Source organism: Acipenser ruthenus, chromosome 7, assembly GCF_902713425.1.
Source record: "Acipenser ruthenus chromosome 7, fAciRut3.2 maternal haplotype, whole genome shotgun sequence".
In the NCBI taxonomy this organism is placed as follows: domain Eukaryota; kingdom Metazoa; phylum Chordata; class Actinopteri; order Acipenseriformes; family Acipenseridae; genus Acipenser; species Acipenser ruthenus.
In genome coordinates, this window is record NC_081195.1 from 47039316 (window position 1) to 47058763 (window position 19448).

General features: G+C 37.0%; 2 protein-coding genes across 2 annotated transcripts in view; one reads left to right on the forward strand and one right to left on the reverse strand.

Moving 5' to 3' along the window:
• Nucleotides 1–879: 879 nt before the first annotated feature.
• Nucleotides 880–11779, forward strand: cd36 (CD36 molecule (thrombospondin receptor)). The gene is made up of 13 exons (XM_059027867.1): nucleotides 880–1148; nucleotides 3135–3295; nucleotides 3880–4024; nucleotides 4753–4926; nucleotides 5534–5625; nucleotides 6162–6211; nucleotides 8415–8484; nucleotides 9046–9261; nucleotides 9512–9710; nucleotides 9957–10030; nucleotides 10404–10458; nucleotides 10683–10842; nucleotides 11566–11779. Exons 1-13 carry the CDS (start codon nucleotides 1029–1031, stop codon nucleotides 11622–11624), a joined length of 1575 nt encoding a protein of 524 aa, XP_058883850.1. The 5' UTR covers nucleotides 880–1028; the 3' UTR covers nucleotides 11625–11779.
• Nucleotides 11780–13792: 2013 nt separating this feature from the next.
• LOC117416192 (semaphorin-3C) overlaps nucleotides 13793–19448 on the reverse strand; it is a 59235-nt gene continuing 53579 nt past the window's right edge. Inside the window, exons 17-18 of the mRNA XM_034027269.3 lie at nucleotides 18962–19092; nucleotides 13793–15614 (exon numbers count right to left, since the gene is read on the reverse strand). Of these exons, the coding sequence (XP_033883160.2) occupies nucleotides 15219–15614; nucleotides 18962–19092 (527 nt within the window). The 3' untranslated portion in view covers nucleotides 13793–15218. The remainder of the gene's footprint in view (nucleotides 15615–18961; nucleotides 19093–19448) is intronic.

The window sequence follows — 19448 nt, forward strand, 5'->3', positions numbered from 1 at the left end:
TAGGGAGTTTGACAGAAGCCATAGCTCCTGCCCCCTGAACCACACCACAAGGTTACTGTTATTATCTTTCATTATAATAAAACAGTGGTTTTACACCATTTACATCAGTTTTGTACTAATTTATAGTGCTTAGCTTAAAATGTAATTAATTTTCAAATTTTATTATACTATAACAAGAGCATGCTTTTAAGTTTTTGTTTTGTTTGTGCAATGTACTTTATCCTTCTTAAAATAAATAACGTATTTCTCGTTAATGTGTTAAAATTGATTTAGCTCATTTTATTCCTCCAATGATTTGTATCTTACCTGATTTCAATTTTGAAAATGTATATAGTTGTGTGTACAAAATCCAGATGAGTTGTCTGGTCTCACCAAAGTATTTACAGTTTGATGGATTATGTTATAAAAATTATAGTGGTGATTATTTTTTTTTTGTAAATAATGGAATCATGTTCTAGCTAAAATGTCTATTATTATTATTATTATTATTATTTATTTCTTAGCAGACGCCCTTATCCAGGGCATTTAAATACATTTCAAGTGTTACAATACAAGTAATACAATAACAGCAAGAAATACAATAACTTTTGTTCAAGCAAAGTACAAGTGTGACAAACTCAATAATTCAAAATTCAATAATACAGCAGATAATAGTGATAGTTACATCAGGATATGATTAAATAGTGATAGTTACATCAGGATGTGATTAAATACAAAGTACTATAGGTTAAACACTTGGCAGTCTAGAAAGTGAAGACGTTGAATTTATAACATTTCCAAGATAAGTTAGGAGCCATGTACATATCTTTTTCTAGACAAAGCTAAAAGTTCAAAAGTTACTTCAATTGCAGTTTGTAATCACAAAGAGTTGACCTTCAGTCTATGCTAATATTGTGGACCAACTGCCGATCCTTAACATGCAATCTGTTAAGTAATTACAAATGTGTGCTTTACACATTAGACTCAATTTTATTAAAGATACTCTCCTAATCAATCTGCTGTATGCTTGAAGTGGATTGCATTCTACGATGTCTTGCAACAAGAACCACTTACTCACTGCTGGGGCTTTCATTGGTGGATTGTTAGCTATCCTTGGAGGGATTCTTATACCCGTGGGGAATTCCATTATTGAAGACAATGTTAAAAAGGTATTTTTCAGTTTATAATCAGTATTTAACCACTGATCATAGCATCTATCATTTAAGAGTTATCACATTATTTAAATCATTTTCTAGCTTTCATTTGATCATTTTTTATATTCTTTTAGATTTATTTTAGACATAATACAGTATATGACAAAAGTATTCTGGATAGGTAAGTATTGGTTTTCTGGTCTGTGTTATTATGTGAGTGCCAACATTGTTTTAGTTGCTTTTGTTCTCTGCTGTGTAACTAATAAATGCTTGCTCTCAATTACAATTACATATTCTGTATGCTAAGCTAAAGAATGCATGCACACATTATAAATGACAGTATTAACATTTTTTAGTTTTTTTTAGCACAGTAATTTGTGGTTTCTGTATATAAACACAAGTTTGTTTAATTATTAAACTGTATGTTTTGATTCAGTTGCATTGTGTTTCTGGTTGTAGTGCTTACTAGTATGGTTATGACAATTAACACCAATATAATCCCTTCCAAATTACACTTGATATAAAGACAGTATTCTTGCTTCGGTGGCTCGTTTGTTGTTTGGCCATCCTCATTCATGGAATAGCCACTGTACTCCATGAAAGTATATTGATGGTTAAATACCAAGAGTAAAACAAAGTGTTTAAGAATTTAACAGAATGTATTGCCACACATTTTAAACCATAAACTTTAGATGCACAAAAAAACAGACCAGTGTTACCAAAATAAACATTATAGAAAATAAAACAAATACTAAAATGATTGATGCAAAAGATTTAGGATAAAAAAGTGAACTCATATTTGAATTAATACAGAAACGTGTATTTTTGTAGCTGCATTTTAAAGGGACATACGACGGTTTCAATAGACAAGGAAGGGCAACAGGCCAAAAAGTATTCAGGAGACAAATATAATATAGGCATTTGCTTTCTGTACAAGGGGTTCAGTATTTCAATAATCAAGGTGGGGCTCCACACCTAATCATTGTTTTTTTGTGTGCTTGCACAGTCAAATTGTAGGACAACAGGCCACAACGAGAGCTTCAGATACGCTACGAAACCTTCATTAAAAAACAATTGCAAAGTTCTGTACAGTGGGGTGAATTAAATAATTTCCTTTTTTGAGTTTGTCCACTGGGCTATGTACAGTGGTAGCCAAAACCAGCTTTGCCTTTTCATAAATAGTTGCCCAGTTTGCTGCGCACTACAAGCTTGATGCACTGTGCTCACTCCCTCTTTGATATGGTTTATACTATAAACAACAAAACTAATCTTTTTTAGTCATCCAAGATTTTTTTCTTATTAATATGGTGAATGAACATCATAACGTTACAATGACAGTACAAGCAAGTCTTTTTCACATTTGTATTGGCTACAGGTAACTGCATTAGAGAGTTATGGTATTTAAAATACTAAGTATACTACACTGTATGGCACTTTGTTATTGTAGCCTAAAACTGCACAAATAGGGATTGATTTGATCAACCTGTCCTCCTGAGATAAACCACAGATACATGTCAATCACACAGGTGAAGCACCCATCTGCACTAATCAGGGAATTATCACTAACAATAAGTGACATGCAATCTAGGTAGATTCCCTGGTACTATACAATTTATGTGTGGCATTTGCACATTGGGATATGTGGGTTTTTGTTTTTTGGAAGGGGATCTGAGGTTAGACAAACACAGAAAATGCACCGTATATTGTTCTAAAACCAACTTTAAAATTGTATTGACTGGCTATAAAGGCTACAGTCATATTATGTATGCCTAGCAAAAATAGGCTAAAACCATGTAGAGTAAGCAAAAAACAGCAATTGCGTCTAGGTACAGTAAGTCTTATTTGATTGTTGTTGCTAATAGTCTTCTCGCCAGCTAAATAAGAAAACAATGGTAAGAATAGCATGATATAATATATAATTAAATAAGTAGTTTTTAAAATGCTCTCCAACACAGCTTATTTAAGATAAACAATCATTCCTATGAATGTATTCTTCCATAGGAGGCTGTTATTGAAAATGGAACCGTTGCTTATGAAAACTGGGTACTCGCAGGAAGTCCAGTGTACAGGCAGTTTTGGTTGTTTAATGTAAACAACCCATTAGAAATTGCACAAAATGGATCAAAGCCCATTCTCAGACAAAAAGGCCCCTATACCTACAGGTAATATGCGTTCCGTTTCTTTATGTGATTTTTTTTGTGATCAGTTAAATGTTTATAAGCCTTTTTTTAACATGATTTCTAAAACATATGCATATGAAACTGTTTTTACTTTCAATTTTTATTTACACTGTATTTCAAATAAAAGACATTCAGCTGGTCTTTACCATACTGTACTTAACCATACTTGTGATTTACCATGATTGTATTACTATTCACTACACTTTAACTAGACTATTACCATGGTTTATCAGAGTAAACATTTCAAATGTATTTTCTGGATTCAGTAAAAATAGGCTGAAGTGCAATTCCAATAAATGATACATAGTCAAAAAAAAAAATGATGCCAAAAAATGGATTATTTAATCAGTTTAGCACATAGAGTATATAAAAAGAATTGAGTACAAAACATAGCAATCTGGAGTGAGACAGTGAGTTTTCTACTTCTGGGCCCTTAAATTATGGGGTCTAATTTATAGCAATTTACTGTAGGGTCACAGAGTTATTTTCTGGTGGAAACATCTGCTAAAATGAGTCTGCAAATTATGTTTTTTTCTGGTGTTTCAAATTTTTAATTTTTTCCTTAGGGTTCGATATCTGCCAAAGATAAATATTACAGTAAACCTCAACAACACTATCTCCTTCCTACAACCATACTGTGCATATTTTGAGCCAGGTTTATCTGTAGGTACAGAAGAAGACAACATCACATTTCTGAATCTCGCTGTTGCAGTAAGTATGTTGTAATATGTTGTTCCTTGTCCCAAAGAATAGGTTCACATTATACTGTACTGTATCAGGTGGTTTCACTCACCCTGATTAATTGATAAAAAAAGATCAATTATATCAGGACGTTTCGGACTACAAGTCCATCTTCATTATGCCAAAGGAGTGGTTAAATTTATAGTTTATATTCACAAAATATTAAATATTTTAATATTAAAATAACATTTTGTTTAGAGCCAATGTAAACATTTGTGGCATAAACAAGATACAGGTATCTCATTAAAATCTGTGATACTCACCCAAGGGCTTGTTTGTTGTTGCCATTCTGTATGTATGTCTTGGATTTTCATGAATTATCTTTTATATATTCTATGTTATCATGGCAATAGAACACTTCTATTCCAAGAAATACATTCCTCTATTCTTCATGTTCATACATAGGTATGTGCAAAATATTATATTCCTGTAACTTACGCTTTCCTACGCCATGACCACAAATACCCTTGAAATAAAGACATGGAGATTTAACCAAGGAATGATGGGAACTTCAAAACAACAAGGCATACCAACAAGTCAACAATTCAAATAAACATTTTTTAAAAGGGCAACAAATATCAACAAAGAAGTCATATTTTTGTTCAGTGTAAGAGAACATTCACAGATAACTGAAATGAAATATGGACTGTCCGTGCTGTTCATAATAATCCATTACTCAATTTAATATTCTTTTATAGGGGGCACCATCTATTCTCCCACCTTTATTACTTCCTCTTCTGAACAACGCAATCAAACAAACAAACTCATCTTTATTCCAAACCAGAACAGTAAAAGAAATGCTGTGGGGATATGAGGACCCTGTATTAAAACAATTACGTTTACCAGATCCACATACTGGAGTATTTTACCCAGTAAGTATATTTTATTTGAATAATTGATAATCTGTTTCTGTTTGTGATCGGTCATTGTAGGAGTAAGTCACATCAATGCTCCAAGCGAGGCTCCCTTTTTGAAAAGTAATCAAATTTGGACTGGGGTGGAGTGTGGGGAATTGGTCTACTGCTACCAGATGTAAAAAAACAGTTTGTACACTATACTTTACATTTTAACAATAATGTGATAAGCATTATATACGAAATATCGAGTTTATGAAAATGCACTGTAATCATACAGCACATTACATTATTATTATTTTATTTCTTAGCAGATGCCCTTATCCAGGGTGACTTACAATTGTTACAAGATATCATATTATTTTTACATACAATTACATTTTTTTTTACCACATTATTTTTACATACAATTACCCATTTATACAGTTGGGTTTTTACTGGAGCAATCTTTGTAAAGTACCTTACTCAAGGGTACAGCAGCAGTGTCCCCCACCTGGGATTGAACCCATGACTCTTTGGTCAAGTGTCCAGAGCCTTAACCACTACTCCACACTGCTGCCCAGCACCTGTGATTAACCTTTACAATGTTCTAGTTGTTACTGTTATTTTTTCTTCTCACGCATAGTATAATGGAACAGCAGACGGATACTACAATATTTTTACCGGAAGAGGTAACATTGAAAAACTTGGAATAATTGACAGATGGCAAGGTAAAGGGTGAGTGTTATTACATATTTTTCATGGATACGTTCTACAGAATAAAATATGCTTGAAAATAATTTGTATCAATATTGCATTTATTTGATATAGCCTATTTGACTGTGGCCTCACCTCTGCAGCCCGCATACTGCACCACTCCAGAGGATTCAAGATGAATGGACAATCTCCATTACTCACAGAAGTCATTTTCTTTATTAATCTGCCCTACTTAAACAACAAGTGTTCCAGTAAGGGTAGCTAAGTGAGGTTATGAGGTTAACTAACATTGAGGTTAACTGACCCTGCTGTAGTGCAAAAGCCAATGCAGCACAATCTTATCCCCTTAGCTCTTGATTGCAGGGCTATATGCATTCCACACAGCGGTGGTTTAGACACTTTGGGCTGTTAATAGTGGGGTATTTTGTGAAGTAACTTTAACTCTGTTACCATACCATAAAGAAACACTTTAAAAACTTTTTTTTAAATAAATAAATAAATGCATGGATATCAAAAGTAAGTAAAATAGTAAAGTTAGATGATTTACACATTTTCAGAAAGCTGACCACCTGGCAAGATCCTTATTGTGACATGATCAATGGTACAGGTGAGTTTAATCATTTTATTTTACACAATTTAAACTCATATTACAGTATGCCATTTGTTAATCTATGTTTAATGTAATGTATGTTTAATGTAAATGTTCAAATAAACATGAAACTGTGATTCTATGCTAATCTTATTTAAATTGTAACAATATATCCTTAAAGAGGATAAATAATCAATCATAACTTGCCTCTAAGACAGTAGTTCACTGACAGGTTTGACATGCCTTTATCACTTTTCTGACTACAATCTTCTGGTTAATTATTACCCAGGAGACTACCCTTTATTATTATTTATTTCTTAGCAGACACCCTTATTCAGAGCGACTTACAATTGTTACAAGATATCACACATTATTTTTACATACAATTACATTATTTTTTACACATTATTTTTTTATACATATACCCATTTTTTACTGGAGCAATCTAGGTAAAGTACCTTGCCCAAGGGTACAGCAGCAGTGTCCCCCTCCCCTCCGGTCAAGAGTCCAGAGCCCTAACCACTACTCCACACTGCTACCCTATAGAACCCTTTAGAATAAATAGTTCTTGGGAGTCTTGACTAGTAGTGTACCCTGTTTACACCAGCCACTTTTAAGCTGGCTTTTTGCACTACTGTGAATGTATCAGTACCTGAGTCAGCTCATGTTTACCATGTAAACCCCCATTGTCAGCATCAAACAGACACAGACAACAACAGGAAGTTTGGATTTTTACTTGGACAACAGAGCCAAAAATATTTTTGACAGAATGCTGAGAGAGACAGAGGCAGAGGTTTCCAAAATACAAACATACTTTTATATCTGTGCTATAATTTGTATATGTATATACATGTGTGTAATTTATGTGGGATAAATGTGAAACAAGCCTAGTTGCCATGAAACTCTGTCAGAAATATCATTTTTCACACATATCTATGAATGTAACCTGTGAACGTTCTGGAATTAAACAAATCATTACAGTAAAGTCGGTAAGAAAATAAAATGTTTTTTTCATGAATAATAAAGCCGCAAGCTTGTGGCAGTTTAATCAGTATAAATGTATGGGCTTTATTTTTGTATCCTCGTAAGTGTCGTGAGGTGAATATCTGTCTATATGTACACTTCCGTTCAGGGGCCAAAGCCAGTAAACGGGTGGCTCAAATGATAAGAATCTTTTAATAAGCCAGCTCAGGTCCGAGCGTAAACACTGGAGTGCAATTTGTTAAACTTGCCCCAGTTGACTTTATTGCCTAGACAAATGCAGTGCTCCTTGTGGGTCCCCAGCCAAGATTGACAACTTGGCATAAGCAATATTCAAATATTCAGAAAAAATCTTATAATAACTATGTGTCTTAAGCAAATATGTGTGCTCCATATAGGTCACACTGACACAAACTGCTGACACAAATATGACATGCTTTAATTATTGCAGTGTGTCAAATACATGCATAGATACGTTTGCCCTACTTGACAGTCCCAAAGTGAGATTGCAGCTCAGAAAACCCAACACTGCAAAGATAAAAAGTCCCTGAGTAATCAATCGGTGGACGATTGCTTTGTAAAGATATATGAGAAGATAAAAGAAGATCACGCTGAATGCTATGTAGTGAGGGCAGGGTCAGGGGGTTCGCTGTTTATATGAGCATATGATGATACACTAGCGCATGTATAACACTGGTATGAATCTGTTGTGAGTTTCCTTAGCCAATTGCTGGTATCAGCATAATATGAATCAATCATGCATCTCTTTGGTGGATTCATCATTTTGAAATCTACTGTAGCTATTGGTTGCCAATTCCATATTATTGAAATGTTATGGCTCATTTTTTCATTCAAGCAATAAACAGCAGGTGTGGTGAAATTTGAATATTTTCTGAATTTGAGAAATGTTGTCAGTATCACATGGATTGCTGTCTGCTCGTAGAACCTCTAAACAAAAATAAGCTGATACAATAAATATTGATGTTTATTCAGAGATGTAAATACATATAGAAGGTTTAGAATATTTATGTTTTTAAGTTGAGTGGGGTAAGCTTGACAAGTTATTACAGTACCTACAACGTTATTTAAGATATATTGTAATACAGTAGGAACCCTCAGAAAATCTTATAAATCAAGATCGTGGTCATTTTACCATTTATATATATTTTTGTTTCAGTATGTCATTACTCACAGTAACTTAACCATCCACCTTTTTCCCTTTTATGTTCAACTTTACCAGATGGATCTGTATTTCCACCATTCATTGATAAGAGGAAGCTGTTAGACTTCTTTTCTTCTGATATTTGCAGGTAAGAAGATATGTTTCAATAAAATACTCTGAATTAGTAAAGAATACTGTATATGCCCTTATTTAAATTAGTGCACAGTTTTACTGACAAAAGGTTAATAAGCGGCCACTCTTAAAAACTGGAAATCAGGTCATTAGAAATTATTTAAATCAAGCCTAATCAGACTCTCTAGATTCTCATCTCTCAAAGCAGGCATATGCAACTTGGCATTACTAAGTTCAGAAGAGGATTCATTAGATATTCCCCCACCTTAAACAAGCTTACCCCAATAATTAAAACTTAATAAGTAATAATTAAAACAAATCATTATCAGGGGTCGGGTTCTTCACCCATTAGGCACCAGTGTAAGAAACTGCTCTTAAAGGTACAGGAGCTTCAGCAATAAAGCACTAAAGGTAACAGATCAAAACCCAGTGTCCTGGTTCAGAGACCAAGGCACTGTCTGCTGTACAAAAAGAGTCAAACCCTATTTGCTGAGCAGACATACATGACCTATATGAACTGAGCTCAGTCTCACTCTCTTAAAAAGACTGTAAAGTATTAAAGTGTGGCTTCTTACAGGTCAGTAAGTGCTGAGTATGAAAGCAGCAGGGTTTTGAAGGGGATTCCAGTCTACCGTTTTATGCTCCCTTCCAAAACCTTTGCATCTCCAGTTGATAATCCAGAAAACAAGTGCTACTGCAAAGATCCTCGATTCACCAGGAACTGCACTATGGCTGGAATCCTTGACATAAGTGGATGTAAAGAAGGCCAGTATTACACTCCTTGTACCATACTGTATTTGCACATACATTTCAATTAAAACATAGATCAGTTTAAAAAGAATCATTTGGACTGTTCAAATGCTCAGTCCATTTTATTTTTCACTTTGGTCAATTGACAGGGTAAGGCACTGCAGCCACAAGTGCAAATCTCCAATAAAATAATAATCATTGTTTATTACTTTCATCCCATTTATGTCTCCAACATTGAATATCTACACCCTTCATCACAATAAGAGTGAAATATAAATATGCTTCCCAATAACTTATTTTTCACTGTACGTTGCAGATACAACAGTTGTGGTATTGTTACATAATTTTATGGATATTTTTATTGCTTTCGTAGGAATGCCAATCTATATCTCCCTTCCCCATTTCTTGTATGGCAGTGAAGCACTAAAAGAAGCAATTGATGGGATGGAACCAAATGAGGAAGAGCACTCAACTTTTCTTGATGTAGAACCTGTAAGTATTGTAACATTATATTAGAAACATCTGAACTTTTAATATACTTTTTATAATATGGAGGGCACTCTAGCATGGTAGACATGGCATTACCTTAATTGCCCAACACAGTCAACTCCAGACAGCAATACCCTCTAATTGTTGTTAAATGTAGTAAAACATTACAAATTAAAATACAAAAAATCTGCATTAGTGCTTGAATACATGACATTCTGGTGTTTTATTTGTTTATTTATTTATTTTCAGGTAACTGGAATTTCTTTGAATGTTGCCAAAAGACTGCAAGTCAACATAGCGGTTCAACCTTCAAACCAGATAGAGTAGGTTTCTATATTATTCAGCTGTTACTATTTGATACATTTTGGCATATTTACACAAACTTAACTGAGCAGAACATAGCATTAACTTTAAGTTTAAAGAAAAAAACAATTCTTAAAAGTGAGTAAAAATTCACAGTCTGAGTTGTTTGATTCTAGTCCTCTATTTTTTTTTTTTGATTATTTGGTCCACCCTCTGTAAAGTCCTGCACCCTTCAGAAAACTTATTTTAATAATTCCTGTTTTCATAAGAATTAAAATTGTATTTATAAAGTAACAATTGAGAAAAAAACAATCAATATCAGGAAAATCTTTATTAAAATTGTACACGTTAAAAAATATGTTGATTAATGAATATTCCTGTATTGCTTTTCAGAGTGTTGTCAAACATTAAGGAACCTATTCTTTTTCCACTTGTTTGGCTTAATGAGGTAAGCAGACTCCATATGTTCACATAAAAAATAAAAAAAGACACAATAACACATTTTTTTGTCCACAGATCCAAAGAGTCACACAAGTACAAGCATTCAACAATAATGTTGAATACTGGCTTTCAAAACGTTTTCCACATTTAAAGAACTAAATTGTGTCTCATGATAATGTAACTCAACTTGTAATCTTATCTTTTAAACTACGTTTTCTGTTTAATCAACAGACAGCCACTGTTGACGATGCTACTGCAGAGGAACTCAAAGGGGCCTTGATTTCTACTATGGATCTTCTCGAAACAATACAGATGACCTTGATCGGCTGTGGATGTGTGATTTTTCTGGCATCCATAATCTCACTTTGTGTACTGAAAAAAAACAAAACAAGTAAGAAAACCACACTGATCTCATTTTTTTTTTTTTTTTACTGTGGGGGAACGCCAGTATAGAACAAAACTGACAACAAGTGTTGTCCTTAAATGAACCTTATTTTATTGAAACGATTTTTTACTCGGTTGACATATGTTGCTGTAAGTATGCAAGAAAGAAAGCCAACATGGAACAGCATTAGTATATTTAAAATCACGATTGCCATATCATTTCAACCTTAACATCCCCGGAAGGTTAGTGATGAGCAACAGAAGTTTAAAAGTGACCAACATCACAGAAACACCTGCACAGGGAGCATTATCTAATATTTTCACCTGTCTGTGTACAGCTTCTGCATCTTGACAAGTAAAGCAATTACCAGGCGTAGTGGTTAGGGCTCTGGAATCTTGACCGGAGGGTCGTGGGTTCAATCCCAGGTAGTGACACTGCTGCTGTACCCTTGAGCAAGGTACTTTACTGAGATTGCTCCAGTAAAAACCCAACTGTATAAATGGGTAATTGTATATAAAAATAATGAGATATCTTGTAAGTCGCCCTGGATAAGGGCGTCTGCTAAGAAATAAATAATAATTAAATCCAATATAACACACAGTTACTCAATTTCTAAAAATATAGCATTGTGCACAATAAATTATAGTTATGAACTACCATAATGTAACATCCCTGGCATTACTGTTGATTTCTTGGCTCAATAATTTATATTTATGATTTCTTTTGCAGAAAAATATGACCAATCTAAGGAGATGACCGATAAAGGAATTTCTGCAAATCATTTTTGATAGAACAAATGAAGGATTTTTCTTCTGCAGTCCCTCTCACTCATTATGTTTTCCTTATTAATGTCAGTATTTCCCCACTACTTGTACTGTATTTGTTGAGCTAAAATTCAATTTACCTCTTGAAATGTTGCAATAAAATGAGTATAAATCTGAAATGTAATCAATACTGACAAGTCCGACTAAAGTCAGATACTTAAAACAAGATTTTCTAAAAATTAACAGCAGTTTATTGGTAATTCTATTTTCAGATTTTAGTGCTGAAAAGCTCAAATAACGTCTTCTGTGGTATTCACTTCCAACAACAGTAATTCACTCCAAAACAATCTTCAGTTACCCATCTATATTTTTTACAAATGTGTGTTTTGCTATATTAGGTACAGTACCAATCAAGGGTTAAATATGTCTACACGTGTCTGCAACTGAATACAATTGCTGTTAATGTGAAGGAAGCTTTTACACTGGGCAGTTTTCATCAAACGTTCATGGTACATTGGTGGAACAGCATTGTGCTCCTTATTACCAGAAAGTCCTCTATAACCTTTTCAATTTCATTCAAATTCCCAATCATGCTTCAAGTTACAGTTAAGAAAAAATACAAATGCAATATCTTTTACCATCTTTATGGTATTTATTTTGTAAAATGAGCACATATGCTGCCCCGACCAATATAATATTAAGAGTAAGCGTGGTTTTTTTTTTTTCATTTTCAGGTAGGTAATAATAATATGTTCTTAATAATCGGTTTTTAATGAGAAAAACATGAATACAAATATAATTCAAACTTAATCATACGAAACTTAAAGCTGCAACTATGTCACAGAATACCATGTGACATGAACAAAATGGCATTTCCCAAAAGGCTGAGAAAAGTCACATTGCTTATTTTTTATTTATTCACTAGAAAGAGGCTTATTCACTAACCAGGAGGCTTTTTAGCAAACAAATAAACTTCGAGACAGGGCAGGGAATAATCAGGATGTATTTCACACAGCAGAATCTCCTATCTTTTTCTTCTCTAGCTATCTATAGCGTGGTGCAGTTGTCCATCTAGACTCATACAGTATCTAGTATTTATACAAAGCCTGACCTACCCCTAATGTCAATGATGGACATGACTCCTACCCAATCCTGTCCATCATTTCATTAAATAACCCAAATGCTCAGCCTAAGTGACAGCACAACAACCCATTCAAAGAAATTCCTACACCAACAAAGCCTTAAAAAAACAGTCCCCATTTGAGAACCAGCTACAGTCGCACTTTCCATGTGCCTAACTATAAACACCAACCCCCTAACACACTACAGTATTGAGGAATTTATTTTGTTTCTTTTGATATATATATATATATATATATATATATATATATATATATATATATATATATATATATATATATATATTATGGTCACTAACTCTGAGTTGTTTGGTGTGTTCCTTTTTCCTTTCTCACCAAAACAAACTAAAACTGTAATGATGTTATGTGTGGCAATGAGAAAACTTTTCCTAGTGACTAAATAAAATAGAACTCTAGTCTCAGGTAATCAGAATCTACTTCCCAACATTTTTGAGTATACAGAGCAGGATCTTACAGTATGTGGTATTTTTGGTCCACATTTTTGGAGACATGATTTGACCTCGTAACAAGGATACTATTTCATTGAGAGAAACATATTTTTGCTGAAACCCACATTGCTACTAGCTGTGCCAGTTACATCTGTTCATAGTTTCTCTATGTTATACACTATATTATGAACTGCATAAACCACAAGGTAAAGGTACTTAGAACAGGTACTTTTAATGGCAACTAGATGGTGAAGTGTACAAGGAGAAAACTTCAATAGTAATGAATGAAGTGCATGACAGCAGGAGGCGACATACTCCATACAGTATATCTACAAATGCCATTTTCATAGTATTCTTAACCCATCTCTTCATTTTATGATGTTTGTGTTTATTCAGAATGGTTTCTCTATGGCAAACTAGCTTGCCAACTTGTGCCTTAAGTTCCTGGTGTTTGAGAGATCATGAGATATTTTTCTTTTTACTGTGAGACCAACCTTATTTCAATTCATTCAAATTCAAATAAAAATAAGCAACTCATTATTAATAATAATAATAATAATAATAATAACAATAATACCAGACTAGTCTGTTATATATATATATATATATATATTGTTTTAAAACAATGTTATTTCTTGGGGCAATTGATATTTAACATTTTCAAATAAAAAAAAAATACTAGGATACATATAATTACAAAAGAACAATGAGTATGAAGATTCACTGTGAAGGCAGTTTCATCAGGATAAAAAAAAATATAAACATAAATACATTTTAAGTCTTCAGTTGCATGCACATGTATCTGATAAACTATTAAGCACTGGCAGCAAACTATACAACCTACACAATAATGAAAATAAAACTTTCTTGACACATTTCAAAATGGTATTTTGCTGCCTTTGGCAGTTAAGTCTAGTAATGTATAATAACATGTACTGAAATTATATACAGTATAGTCATTACCTTTAAAACAGGAAGACTTTAAATAGTCTACAAACAACATGTACAGTACACTAATACTACTGTTAGTACTACAACACACTTTAAAAAAAAATAGGCCCCGGAGCAAATTAATAAATACTTATTTTGTGCAGGTTTCTCAATAAATTTACACAATCAGGTACATAATAGGGCCAAACTGAATTTACAAAGTGATATCTTGGAATTCATACCTGTATAAATTATTGTATATCTGTCAATACAACCATTTCTGCATATATACCAGACCAAAAGTGACATCTATTTTAATGATCTAAACTGCTGTAGACCAAATTACCAGTCATCTTTAACTCTGTATTAATCCTGCTGGGGTATTAGCATCACTGAATACAGTAAAATACTGATACAGAGGAAAGCGACAGCTTTGTTTAGATCATTAAAGTAGAGGTGTCACCTCAAGCAAATGATTGTCATTGTGTATCTTATAAGTAGAATGGATTATCAGGTTATCCTGCACACATGGACAGTCAGGTTTGAAGCAATTATTAAATACTGTAATACATGTAACTAAAATACAACCACCACTCCTGACTCAACAAGAGGAATCATTCTAGCTAGCTCTTATTTCACTAACAGTTTTTAAATTTGAAATCTATGTGCTGCAGCTTCACTTTTGGCAAAATAAAAAAAATCTGTTTCTTTTACATCATCTGCCCCCATGTACATGTATTTTGTTGGGGCAGGTAAGGGCCCTGTTCATTCCAGCTGTTCCAGTTGAATTCTAGTATAAAACTATTAACCTAAAAGAAACCCATTCCCTGCCATTCACCAGTTACACTAGACAGATTTCTGTGGTAAACGCATTGGATGCAGTCATGTAAAAAAAAAAAAACACTGCCTCTTTCAATTGCCAATATTGAGTATATGTGTACATTTTTGGGTCTTAATTTACAGTAATCTAGACAATGTATGCCACATAAGACTACTTGAGTTTTAATGCTTACTTCTAATTTTTTTCTTTTTCAAAATTGGTCACCTTATGCCCAGGGCTCACAACTATGACATTTAAAGTTACCAATGAAAGACCCAGGCTACTGGTTCCTCCTGTTTCTACTTTTCCTGCCATCAATGAGAGGCTTGAGTTTCGTGAGGTCCTCCCCCAGCTTCTGGTTGCTGGGCTGCCCCCGTTGACTGTTCTCCTTGCAGTAGTGGTTGATTGCCTGCATCTCGGTATGGCTGAACATCCCCATAAAGTCCTTGGGGTTGAGCTGCAAGCCACTCACAGAACTGGCCCAGGACCACGGAGACCTTTTGTCAGTCAGAGAGGACACCAGCTCACTGCTTAATACCTTGAGGTTTATTTTGGCTACAGTTTGTTTGAAACTATTCTCAGTAGCCAGGCAATAGTAAAGGCCTTGGTCTGTATCCTGGACTGATCTAAAAAGGAGCCCATGTTCTGTTGATAGGATTCTCTCATTTAACTTCACCTTGGGAGAGAGAAGATATACATAATTTAAAACATGGAAACCACTGTGAAACTGATGAAAAAAAAGACCACAAATGTTATGTGCAAAAACTGCAGGTATGGACAGAAAAATACAACATGTAATTTGCTCCATGTGTTTTATCAGCTATAATAGGGGCATGATGCTATTCTCATTACTCAAATTAAACTTAAACCAGGATTACGTTTTAATAAGGGCACTGTGGCAGGGCAGCAGGAGAAAGCCCTGCACACAATGTATTGTGTTTATTATTATTTAAGAGAAAAGTATTGTGTATGTTTATTAAGAACAGGTGATTTAATGTATTGTTTTGTGTGTGTATTTAAAAGTAATGGTTTATTGTATTAGTATGATTTGAATGTGTTTCGTATTTATTTAAAAACAGGCTGTTCTGTTTGTTTGTTTACTGTTTGACAGCAGGGATGGAGAAGCCCCATCCCACAAAAACCAGTGTAGAAGGTGACCATCTCCCGAGTTAATTAATTGATTCATTTGTTGCTAATCGTGAAATGCGCAATAGGCACAGCTCGATGGCCGATACGGCTGCAGCCATCAGACTCAACAGTTTCTGGAACCGCACCAAGAGGACCTTCAATCCCTTTTGGAGCAGGGAGAGGCAACCCTGAATAGCTGCTACTCTGTTGTTCGACAGGTACGTGCGCATCATACTGGAGTCCAGCCGAAGCCCCAAGTACGATGTGCACTGCACCGGTATAAGCCGACTCTTCGCATCGTTGATGGTGAGGCCCAGCCTCGGCAGATGCTGCGTCACAATCACCGTATGGGCCACTGCTGCCTCTCGTGACATAGCACAAATCAGACAGTTGTCAAGATAGTTTAGTACTCTGATCCCCTGCAACCGCAAGGGGGTCAGGATAGCGTCCACCCACTTTGAGAACTTACGAGGAGCTAGGGAGAGGCCGAACAGCAGCAAGGAGAACTCGTAAACGCTTCCCTGAAAGGCGAAGTGGAAGTACTTCCTGTGCTCTGGACGAATGGGAACGTGAAAATACGTGTCCCATAAGTCCACGGTGGTAAACCAGTCGCCCGGCTGGACTAACTGGAGAATGTGACGGTGAGTCAGCATTTGGAACCTCCTCTCCTAAAAGAACTCGTTGCGGAATCTCAAGTCTAGGATGGGGCGAAAGCCAGCATCCCTTTTGTGTACCAAAAAATATCTCGAGTCGAACACCTCTTCGCAGGAGGTGGGGTCTAAGAGACAAATGGCTCTCTTGCACAGCAAGGAGGCCACTTCCTTCTGGAGTACCGAGACCTGAAGTGGGTCCGACACGGATGTGTGCATAAGCGACGGCCCTGGAATTGCCTCCTGGAATGCTGTTGCACGGATGCACCACGCCCTGCGTTCCTTTTGCTCTGCGGAGGGGCTTGGTTGCCTACCGCCACTGTGGCCTGTAGGCAATGCCTTAGGTCACTCAGCGGGACCGTGGGCACTGGGACCATCCTTGTGACGGTGCGCGCCTGGTGGGCCTGTTAATGGCTCGACCTCCCCCGCGCCAGAGTACGGGGAAGGAGCAGCACGGCCACCTGCCGAGTTGCCTCGCGCTCTTGGAGGGAGTGCTGTAAGATTTCCTCCACAGCCGGCCCAAAGGTATGTCCTGGGGATATCGGCGTGTCCAGCAACGCCACCTTATCCGCGTCGGGCACCCTTGCCTGCGACAGCCACAACTGTCTGCGAGCCACCACCAGGCTTGTCAGGCTGCGGTCCAGGGCTTGCCCTTGAAGACGTAGGCGAAGCTCAGTAGCCATTGACTCTGGGAGCGGGGTCCCTATGAGCACGCCATCCAAATATGCGGTCAAGATGCCCGCCGTGTTAGCCAGGTGGGTCACCTGCGCTTTTGCTGCATAGGCCCTCTTTAAATGCGTTTCCGTAACCTTGCACTGAGAGTTAGGGCACATTGGGTCTCTAGGCAATCCACCCACCGGCGGAGCCTTAACCAAGGCCGCGATGGTGGAGTCTACCGAGGGGAACCCTGCCAAGCCCAGCATTTCCACGCACTCCAGTGAAGGGCTTGCTTCAACACACTCAGCGCTGACGCCGGATGAGCCCAAGCTGTGGCAAACTAGTCTCCGAGGCAACCTCTGAGCTAGGTTCCGCCGCGGTTGACATCACCAGTTCCTCTCCCTCCTCCATCTCAGTGGGGAAGGAGCCCTCACCCCATGGATAGCGTGTACGGCTTGACCTTGGTTCCCACGGGAGTTCCGTGCGCACCGAGCACCGTGTGCTCCGTGTGCACTGAGTGCACCAGATGCACCGAGCACTGTACTCACCGGGGCACTATGTGCACCAAGTGCACTAAGCACCGTGCGCACCTAGCGCCATGTGCAACGAGTGCACTAAGCACCGTGCGCACTGAGTGCACTAAGTGCTGAGTGCACCGAGCACCATGTGTACCGGGGTAACTTATGCACTGAGGCGCTATATGCACCAAGGGCACCGAACACCATGCGCAACGAGTGCATTAAGCACCGTGCGCACCGAGTGCACTGAGTGCACCGAGGCACCAAAGTATGCACCGAGGTAACGTATGCACACCGAGGGCAGCGAGCACTGTCGCAACAAGTAACTAAGCACCTTGCACATCGAGTGCACCGGGGCACCAAAGTACCATGAGAGTACACCGAGGTGCCGAAGCACCGAAGCCTACCCTAACAAGGGAACTGCAGTCGACTCAAGCTCTTTTTCAAAAAGCCCTCAGATACCAACACAGAGGATCTTGCCTTAGCGTCCTGAGAGGCAAAAAGAGACATGGCTTGCATGGAATGATGGTTTTAACCCCTCGGTAGGTGGGACCGAGCATGTCATCCAGGAAGGGGCCTATCGGCAGCTCTGGTATAGAGAGCTCAATGAATACCTACCAATGGACAGGCATTTCCCATACGTAATGTTTTGGTGGTCATCTGCGAATTGAAAGGGAACCCGCAGTTTTCCCTGTTTCGGGGTGGATGTGTTCATGAGTGGAGTGTTTTGGAACGAAAGCGAGAGAGTGAGATGGGTGAGAAACAAAACAAAATGAAAGAAAGACTACAGGATCAGTGAAGTCGATTGCATAGCTTGACCTGGGTTTTGATGTGTGTTTTTGTGCTTGAGATTTGTTGTGTTTAAACTTTTATTTTGATCTGTGAACAGTGTTTTTGTGCAACATTTTTATTTATTTTTGTGTTGAATAAAAACAGTGCTGCAGTACACTTTGCACCTGAGTTCCTGCTTGTGTGTAGTGTCTGTCTCTGGCCTGACGTCACTGCCCCAGATACCCTGTCATAGGCACTCCTACCCCTCTTTCCGTTTTTAAAAGGTACCAACAACTCACCTCTTTTCTCCTGTCATTTTGCCTCTGTATCAGCCACTTAACCGTTGCTTGTGGAGACTTTGGTGAACACTCCAGAAAAGCAGTATTGTTCCTCACTCCATACTGATCCATCTCTGCTGCATTTCTGTATGCTAAAACACAGGGCAATATGTTAAGGAACTGAATTAACAATTACAGTAATGGTCAGCTTATACAGATTGGTAATAGACACATACTGTTATCAAATTTTTAGTTCATGTTCCCTCACATGTTCCCTCATTTACTTGACACTCACAGGCAGTCCCATTGGACATTAAAGCAGTGACCTCATGACAGGACTCCATATAGCCTTATCTTCCAATACACACACTAGTGGTGAACTACGAATAACAATAAGCACAAGCATGTAGCTGAAAGACGCCTCCAGGGCAGGCTCTAACCCTACACAGTAAACTTAGAATCAAACAGGAAACTGCTGAAGGTTATTCATCTTTTGAAGTGTTAATCT